At 44.2% G+C, this 9,505-nt stretch overlaps 1 protein-coding gene across 1 annotated transcript; it reads left to right on the forward strand.

Moving 5' to 3' along the window:
- The first annotated feature begins 665 nt into the window (after positions 1-665).
- On the forward strand, positions 666-6,554 carry kcna1a (potassium voltage-gated channel, shaker-related subfamily, member 1a). The gene is made up of 2 exons (XM_048257793.1): positions 666-1,310; positions 1,915-6,554. The coding sequence occupies exon 2, from the start codon at positions 1,940-1,942 to the stop codon at positions 3,413-3,415; it is 1,476 nt and encodes a 491-aa protein (XP_048113750.1). The 5' UTR covers positions 666-1,310; positions 1,915-1,939; the 3' UTR covers positions 3,416-6,554.
- Positions 6,555-9,505: the final 2,951 nt, after the last annotated feature.

Below are 9,505 nucleotides of genomic sequence, written 5' to 3' on the forward strand. Positions count from 1 at the left end.
CCGGTGTGAGAGAACAGCAAAATGGTCTGTTTCAGCACCATGGACAGCAACACGCAAACTCCTATCTCCTCTCATAAACTAGGAGAAACTCAAGTTTAGACATATTGCACATTTTATTATATGGCTATTCTAATAGCAATTTAAACACGTAGGAGACATAAATGAAGGACTGCTTAATTAACCCTTTGATAAGTTCTTATTTTGGCTGTGATCTCTCGCCTTCTCTCTGTCTTTCACGCCCACCGTCTCTAACACACCCACACCCACACACCCACACACAAACATACACACAGGAACCACGTAACGAACACGTGCAACTGGAAAAGTGACTAGTTCAGAATTTCCAAGTCACTGACAGATCGTCCGATGCGGCACTGTGTGATTCCCGGCATCCCCCCGAAAGCGTCCACTGCTGCGCTTTAGCATACCGCTGCCTCTCCATAATGTAAATATTGTTCAGGGTGTGTTCAATACCTGCACGTAAGCGGCGGATTAGATACTGCGCCAGCGCTGGCACATAAATGATCTTGTTTTTGTGGTGTGGAAGGAACTTGTGGCAACGTGCGTTAGTACAACCGTTCTGCATTGCGTCGAATACCCTCCCCCTCCTTCTCTTTATCAAAAGCTCTCTCCCCCTCTCCCTCCCTCCCACTCTCTCTCTCTCTGCCCCCTCGCATGTTCAACACAGCACAATGTACTGGTGCACATTATTAAGGAATTATTTTTTTCATCCTCCTATTGATTCTCCACTTTAAGCATCTTTCATCTCCACCCTTTGACAGTATGTTGAGCTGCAACAGACCTTGCTCGTCATCTTGTCTACTCGTAAGAGCACATTTTGCTGATGCGGTAATGTCTGGAAATGGCAGGGGTTCGCTTATTGCCCCTTAATGTATCTCCCCCCTGAGTTGCAGCATTAGAGTTCCTCGTGCAGTGGGCTGTAAGCTATTCTAGCCGCACTTGCCGCTGCACTATACCAGACTGGACGTTGCGGCTTCAGCATTCTTTTACATTGCAGCGTCCAGCCTTCGTCAATATGACTTTTTTGCTTATTGCGGGATGCAAAGAGTTTGATTTTAAGTATTTTGAAATTTAATTTATTTTAGTTTCTGAAAAATAACTCGTGGAAGGACACGAACATGCCATGAACTTCAACCAGGATTACAGGCACTCAGAGAAGCACGACTCCGAAGAGATGTAAAGTGTCCATGTACCCTATAGATATCCATACACAGGAGAAAGGGAGCATCAGCGTTGGATGAGTGCACCAACGGACGCATTCCAGCAGTATCCCTAAAGATCAAGCGGAGGTAAGGTATGCATGCGTGTACTTAGTCGCTCACATGTTCATCCGGTCATTAGCGTGTATACTTTACAGCCTTAAATGTCTACAGAACTGCAGTCACTTTGGAGTATGCTAGGTGGAGAAGGTTATCGGAGCTTCTGTGGATTGACACAATCAAGGAGATTAGATGCTAAGGAATAATAGGCTACCTGACATAACCTTTTCAAGATTATTTGAATATTAGTATGTCTTTGCATAACGCACAGCAATTAGAAGAGATGTTCTTCCTGGGTGAATATGCTAATTATGTAAATGCGAGAATAATTGCAACAAGCAAAGTAACATTAAACAAATAAATAATACTCCATAGAGTGAAATTGCTGAGTTAGCAAATATTGCTGCTATTCGATCCATTCGCTCTGACTGGGTGGCAGAGGCAGCAGCAGAAAGGTAGCAATGGTCGAGTCAGCGAGAACCGCAGTGGGGCCGCACTGAGGCCGAGGCAGCTATCCCCTCACCCGGGGACCGAGACAGCTCACAGGGGTGGGGAATCTCGGAGGAAGGGGGAGCATTTCTTATGGGAAATTGTCTGGTTTGTCAAACTAACCGCAATCCCGCAATTCCTGCAGTGTTCCTCCCACGCCGACCTGCAGGATGACCGTAGTGCCCGGAGATAACATGGATGAGACCTCAGCTGTGCCCGGCCACCCTCAGGACACCTATCCCCCGGACCACGATGACCACGAATGCTGTGAGAGGGTGGTCATCAACATAGCGGGTCTGCGCTTCGAGACCCAACTTAAAACTCTCTCACAGTTCCCTGAGACGCTGTTAGGTAATCCCAAGAAGAGGATGCGCTACTTTGATCCCCTGAGAAATGAGTACTTCTTCGACAGGAACCGTCCTAGTTTCGACGCAATACTCTACTACTATCAGTCCGGAGGCAGGCTGCGGAGGCCGGTGAACGTACCCTTGGATATGTTCTCAGAGGAAATTAAGTTTTACGAACTGGGGGTCGACGCTATGGAGAGATTTCGCGAGGATGAAGGCTTTATACGGGAGGAGGAGCGCCCTTTGCCAGAAAAGGAGTTTCAGCGACAGATCTGGCTACTTTTTGAGCACCCCGAGAGTTCAGGGCCGGCCAGGGGGATTGCTATTGTGTCTGTGATGGTCATTTTGATCTCCATTGTCATATTTTGTTTGGAGACTTTACCTGAACTGAAAGAAGACCCAAGGGGTCGCATGGAAACTGTGGGCAACACCACTTTCTATTACAAACCAAACATCTTGACCGACCCGTTCTTCATTGTGGAGACGTTGTGCATCATATGGTTCTCGTTTGAACTGATAGTGCGCTTCTTTGCCTGTCCGAGCAAGGCGGCTTTCTTCAAGAATATGATGAACACTATCGATATAGTGGCCATCATTCCATACTTCATAACACTGGGCACAGAGCTGGCCGATGATCCTGAAAATCACGACGGAAAGGGTGAACAGGCGACATCATTGGCCATACTCAGGGTGATACGTCTGGTGAGAGTGTTTAGGATCTTCAAGCTGTCAAGGCATTCAAAAGGGCTGCAGATATTGGGACAAACCCTTAAGGCCAGTATGAGGGAGCTCGGATTGCTCATCTTTTTCTTGTTCATCGGAGTCATCCTGTTCTCCAGCGCAGTGTACTTTGCAGAGGCCGAAGAAGCGGAATCGCACTTCTCAAGCATACCGGACGCTTTCTGGTGGGCCGTGGTTTCCATGACCACAGTCGGCTATGGGGACATGGTTCCAGTGACCATAGGTGGCAAGATCGTCGGTTCCCTATGCGCCATTGCAGGTGTGCTGACAATTGCGCTTCCGGTACCTGTCATCGTATCCAACTTCAACTACTTCTATCACAGGGAGACAGAGGGAGAGGAGCAGGCTCAACTCCTCAATGTTAGCAATCCAAACATTGCTTCAGACACCTCCAGTCGCCGTAGCTCCTCGACTGTAAGCAAATCAGAATACATGGAAATTGACGGTGACATAAACAACAGTATCGACAATTTTAGGGAAGCCAACCTGAGAACTGGCAACTGCACAATCACTAATCAAAACTGTGTGAACAACACCAAGCTCCTGTCCGATGTTTAGAAGAAAGCAGGGACTTAAGAAACTGGTGATCATACTAATCACACGAATGCTTCATTTACCTCCGTAGAGAGCCCTTTCAATGCGACTACTATAGCCTACTCCGCAAAAGAAAGAAAAGAAAAAAAAAACACAATGAAAAGAATCAAGCCGTTAGATATTCGAAAGTTAGTAGCTGTTATTAATTTTCAAAAAAAAAATACTTCCAGTACATCAAAAGAACTCCCAGCTAACACACATAAACGCGCACCAACAGGCAAAAAGTCTGGCACTTACGAGGACCCTTGGTGGTTGTTCTAACCGGCATCCGCGAAGGGTTGTTTTAAAATGATATGCATGGAATACAGATACCATTTCAGTAACTTGCACAGTGCATCCTGGAGAAAATGCATCCAAACTACCCTGCCCTGCAGAGGAAGAGGCGCAACGCTCGGCAGGGTCTGATTGACGACTTCCTGATAGGTGGTCTCCTTCCAGTAAAGGATATACCGACCAGCAAAGCACCTTATACAGACGTGACTGAATACCTGCTGGGATGCTACAGAGGACCAAGTCCTCGACCCATGAACATCCGCAATGCTGCTATTTTTCAGCAGATGCTGTATTAAAAGATCACCAAGTGATTCAATGCCATGCCCTTTAGATGCAAGACAGCACAATGACAAAAGGAGCTTCATATTAGCATGTTCAGATTCTTATCATTTTGATAATGGCATGCTTGGGACATTATCTCATTTAAGAGCTTTTTTTTCTTTTTGGACCTTTCTTCCATCTTCCCTACCATCTACTTCCATGGAAAGTGCACTGGATCGTTATGATTTGAAATGCTTATCATTTATGAGTATTTAAGGACTGAATGTTAAACCTTAAGGGAACAGTAACTCAATGAGATCATAGCATGTTAGAAAATAACCTGCATTATGGCCTACTCAACTAAGGTACTATGTATCCTAGTATATTTAATGCATGACATCAATATTATACAGCTTGTTGCAATTTAGGCACCTCTTATAGGTGCCCATGTTACTGTCAGGGAAAAAGGGACATGGAATCCCACATTTTCTGAAATGTGACAAAAATATATGCAAGCCCATCTCGGGAATGCAGACCTCCTTATTTAAAAAGTAGCCAATGAAACTGAGGAAAATATTATCAAAAATGCATATACTCATACTAAGCACCTGTTAAAATCAGTATAACGCCAATAATACAGTGCATGGGCCTCTCTCAACAAGTAAAACTAAATGTAAATATAATTCATGCTTTCGATTTTTGCAGTCAAATTTAGGCCATTGTGATGTTCAAAGTATCTAAATTACTTGATTTATTTAATAATGTCAGGAAACATTGCAAAGAGAACAAGTCAGAATTATGAACATAGGTTGCTAGTGCCTTTGTGCCTCTCAACGACTGGCTAGGTGAAAGTGCCTCAGCGTACGACTGACCGCCATCATGACACAAGCGCAGCACAGTGCAGTTTCAGCTGGAGCGCTAAACGGGAGGGAACCAGTTCAGTCACAACAATGACCTTCTGCCTCCTTTTCAAAGCTTTCACACAAGTGCAAGTGTTACCTCTAAGAAGGGAGACTTTTGCGCTGAGTTGTAAATGTGTTAAACAAGGCGGAGTAACTATTTGGGGTGTCCATGGTGGGCAGGTGAGATAGTCCAGGTGTTACAGTATCCTTACACTTGTCTGTTTAAAAGGAGAGTACTGTATGTGCTCCATAGAGATGAGCCCTGAGCATCGGGTGGGTGCACTCCGAGTTGAGAAGGTGTTCAACATGACACATGGTTGTCACGCACAACTTGACCTCTTCATGTCGTAATGCACCTGAACTTTGTCTGTGGGGGGGAAAAAATCAGCGTCGGTCTCATTGATTAAGTTAATGGTGGGTGGGTAAGGGTGGGATCCCATTGGGTTGGAATCTGCCTTGTGGATGAGTACTTTTGCGTTGCGTTGCGTTGCGTTGCGGGCCATAAGGAGTCTACCTCAGCGAGGTCCCTGCACAGCTTCCTGTACTGCAGCGCTTGAACATGCTCTCCATCTCCCTCTCTACATCCATGTGCAAAATGGCCAGCCATGTACTGTATTCCCCCTCACCTGCCCCGAGGAAAGGTCAAGGAGCTCTGAGAGTGATTCCATGCCTACTGTACCCCTTCCCCTTAATGCCCCTTGCCCTTACTGACCCTTCCCCTTAATGACCCCTCCCCTTAATGACCCCTGCCCTTTCAGCTGCGCACAATCAAAAGCATTGCTTTGCTTTAGTGGTACTGTTGTTCTTCTTAACTCTGATCAGTGCTATTATTCTCATTTGATTTGACATCAGCTGGTTTCTACTACTTAGACAGAAAAGCAAGGACATGTACAGCTGGTCAGACCTTACTGGACATGTATGGCCGCTCAGACACTGAGATACACATTTATTTTCTGCGTTTGATTTTTATAGTGCCTGCAAGGAGTATTGATGTCTTGCCCCTGAAAGAATGAAATGTGTTGACAGCCATGCTGAAAGTGGGGTATCTTCTGATGCAGAAAGGGCTTAAGAAGGCAGACTGTTTTTTATGCACTTTTTAAATATCTAAAACATGACAGACAAGATTCTTACCATTGCTTTTCTGCAACACAGCAGTTTTCTTTTTCTGTGAAATGTCTGAATGGGCTGTAAGATGTCTCTAAGAGTCCTGAGAGTAGCTTCTTACTGACTGTAGTGTTTGCAATGGTTAAGACAAAACATACATTACAAACTGCTACTGGTACTTTTAAAATAGGTAGATGTTGTGTGTTGGTGGGATTGCAGGTTGAAGACAAATACTTTGTCTACTATCAGCCATCATGACATCATCCCTTTGACTTGTTGGCTTTTTTGTTCTGTGCAATAGCATTGTAACACAAGTTATGTCACCACGGTCCATGAATGGGCGATATAAATACCCCTTGGTTGTCAGAGTACATCAACAGGGAAGGCTAGCCAAGAAGCAGGGGTATGGTGCTGTACAATAAGACCATCCAGACGATGCATTCTGACAAACAGCAATAGAGATGACATATCATTTAGCTGCACTCCCCTATGACAACATGAGAAAAACGAGTAAAAAAAATACAACAGACGTACTGAGCTGGTGGGAAACATGAGGATGTGCCCAAGGAACGTTTTTAAAGATGACAGAGCGTATGAAAACATATAGGATGGTGTTTTACTGAGCTGATCTCCTAAATCTGTTTAATTGTTTCAGTTTAGAGGGGATCAGTGAGGGACAAATGAACCAAAGTCAAACCCTCTGATAGATCTACTCGTACTGACCTACTCGTACTGATCTACCTACTCGTACTGACCCTACTCGTACTGACCTACTCGTACTGATCTCACTGACCCACTCACTGTTACCCTACTGATCTACTGCACTGACCCACTGCACTAGTTGATCTACTCTGACCCTACTGCATTGCTGACCTACTTGTACTGTACATTTCTGTGCTCTCTGCGGTGTCTGTGTTGAGTGTGAATGTTGGTGTCATTTCTGTGCTCTCTGCGGTGTCTGTGTTGAGTGTGAATGTTGGTGTCAGAGACAGTGGAAAAGGATGTTTAGATTTTTTACAAATCTTGGCATTAATAAGCCTTGCTGGGTCCAAAGACTGATTCAATTAAACGTGTGCTGACATATCTGAAGAAAAAAACCACATAAATACCACAAAATACTTATAAAAAATGTTGGAACTAATAGTGCTATTTCAAACAGTCTGCTTACAAGTGATTTTCCATCCAATATAGCGTGCTGGTAGAGACACTTAATGCATATCCCAAGAAAAAATGAAGAAGTCATTTATTGTAGATGTGGCCTTCTGAGAACATGACAACATTTAGTTTCTCTTTGTGTTCACCTCTGTGGCCTCATGTTGCTATTATATTATTTAATGTCACTATTATGAATAAAACACGTGCTTCAGATAAACCATATGGGGCTCCCAGAGAGTCCCTATGCTAAGCCATGACTATAAAAGAGAAAGCAAAACACAAATAATATTATAATATATTATATTGAATAAAGTGAAAAAAGGCATTAGTGAAACTGGTTATTCTCTTGGCTTTATTTAAATGTCACCAAAGCTTCATTCAAACACTGGAAATCAAAGAAAGACGTCATCATCCAACCTTCCTGTAAAGACAACCAATTTAACAGCAACCTTACAGCTCGGATCGTAAATGTGCATGGTCAATGAAAGGCTGCATGAGCTTAGTCTTTCAAAAACTTAGGATCGGCTTCGTTGCGGTTGCTTCATGTTAAAAGCCCTTGCTGTCATCAGCACGCTTGTGTTTTCAAACTCATTCTTATCATTTGACATCGTCTTAACTTTCTTTTCCTTAAAGGACTTCTCTATCGGCAGGTCTGTGCTGCAGACGTTAATGTTGTTCACACAACATGTAAGTGCACATTGGTTGTGTTGGATGAGGTCTAGTGGCGATGAGGGCCTAGAGATAAGCTTTAGATTGATGTGAATGTGCTTTGTTGGATTTCAATGAAACATAGTTATGAATGCCTGGAGGGGTGCCTTTGGAATGAGCCTTGCCCTAGGACCCCCAGGTTCATGATGGACTGTCTGTACCACCACACTTCCACAGATCCCACATACCAACTGTATGGAAATATGACTGGTATGACATGTTTGCTGCCATCATTGTTTTGACTTTTCATTGAGCAAGGATTTGGTTGTGTGTGTTCATTTTGTCAGATGCTGACCGACGCCTGGTCTGTGATCTATGCAAGGGTGTTTATTTTCTTATGTCACTTTTGAGTTGATCATACATTTAACTCAATAAATTTGTAAGGATCTGAGTCCTGTCAAAGCCGCTCTCTGGTGTAATATGATCTGTGGGTGTGTGTATGTGTAAAGCTGTTGTGATGTGTTTTAATAGACCACAGTAATTAACATAGCGTCTGTCATTAATCATAGATGCTATCAAGAAAGTTTCATATGCACTCAATGGCATGAGAATGAAGTCAGAAGTTTTCCTTTAGAATATGAGCACAGTGTGCAATTCTCAGAAGTAATGAATCATTCTTCGCCAACATCTCACATCATTTGGCCAGTTAGGTGGAAAGAAGTGCTCACATGGCAACTTTTGAATGAGAATAATGTTATGTCAACTCAGGTGAAAGAAATGGAGCTGTTAACCATGGCAAGATGCTTTCAATCTGAATAAAGCAAGAAAATGATGTCACCTTTTTATACTAGAGAATAGTGAAAAAGACTGTTGGAAATTCATCATATATTATTCTGGAGAGAAAAGAGATAATGTTGTGTGGTTAGGGTGAGGCAGGTAATGTTGTGTGGTTAGGGTGAGACAGGTAATGTTGTGTGGTTATGAGTAAGGCAGGGAGCAATACCACACAACAGTATAACGACAGAATGCCTTGGACTATGAAGTGCAGCACACAGCAAAATGGATGAATGAATATCAACACAATTGTGCTATTGCAGATTTTTCTGTTAAGGTATATGGGTTTTTGAGATCTCCCTCGATATACATACAAATGTACAATATATGTGCGTGTGGTACCCTACATTTCTGCAATATATGTGCGTGTGGTACCCTACATTTCTGCAATATATGTGTGTGTGGTACCCTACATTTCTGCAATATATGTGTGTGTGGTACCCTACATTTCTGCATATGTTTGTTTTGCAGCAATATATGTGCGCAGTGGTAAATCTGGTTTGTTTTGGCAACTGGAGGGGGAGGATGTTTGGTTTTACTTGGCTGCCCTTTGAGTTGCCCTCCAGAGCTGCAGCTCTCTCTTGCCCCGCAGCCTCAGAGGTGGGGTAGAGAGGTGGGGTAGGAGCTGGCAGAGGGGTGGGAGGTAGGAGAGGTGGGGTGGGACAGAGAGGGCCCAGTGTTGCTCAGAGGTGGGGTAGGCAGAGGTGGGGGCAGGAGCTGGCAGAGGGGCCCAGTGTTGGAGGTGGGGTAGAGAGGTGGGCTAGAGAGGTGGGGTAGGAGCTGGCAGAGGGCCCAGTGTTGCTCAGAGGTGGGGTAGAGAGGTGGGGTAGAGAGGTGGGGTAGGAGCTGGCAGAGGGCCCAGTGTTGCTCAGAGGTG

Source organism: Alosa alosa, chromosome 11 (assembly GCF_017589495.1).
Source record: "Alosa alosa isolate M-15738 ecotype Scorff River chromosome 11, AALO_Geno_1.1, whole genome shotgun sequence".
Classification (NCBI taxonomy): domain Eukaryota; kingdom Metazoa; phylum Chordata; class Actinopteri; order Clupeiformes; family Clupeidae; genus Alosa; species Alosa alosa.

Coding starts and splice junctions, on each gene's coding strand:
- kcna1a (XM_048257793.1), top strand. CDS start 1,940: ATGACCGTAGTGCCCGGAGATAACATGGATGAGACCTCAGCTGTGCCC.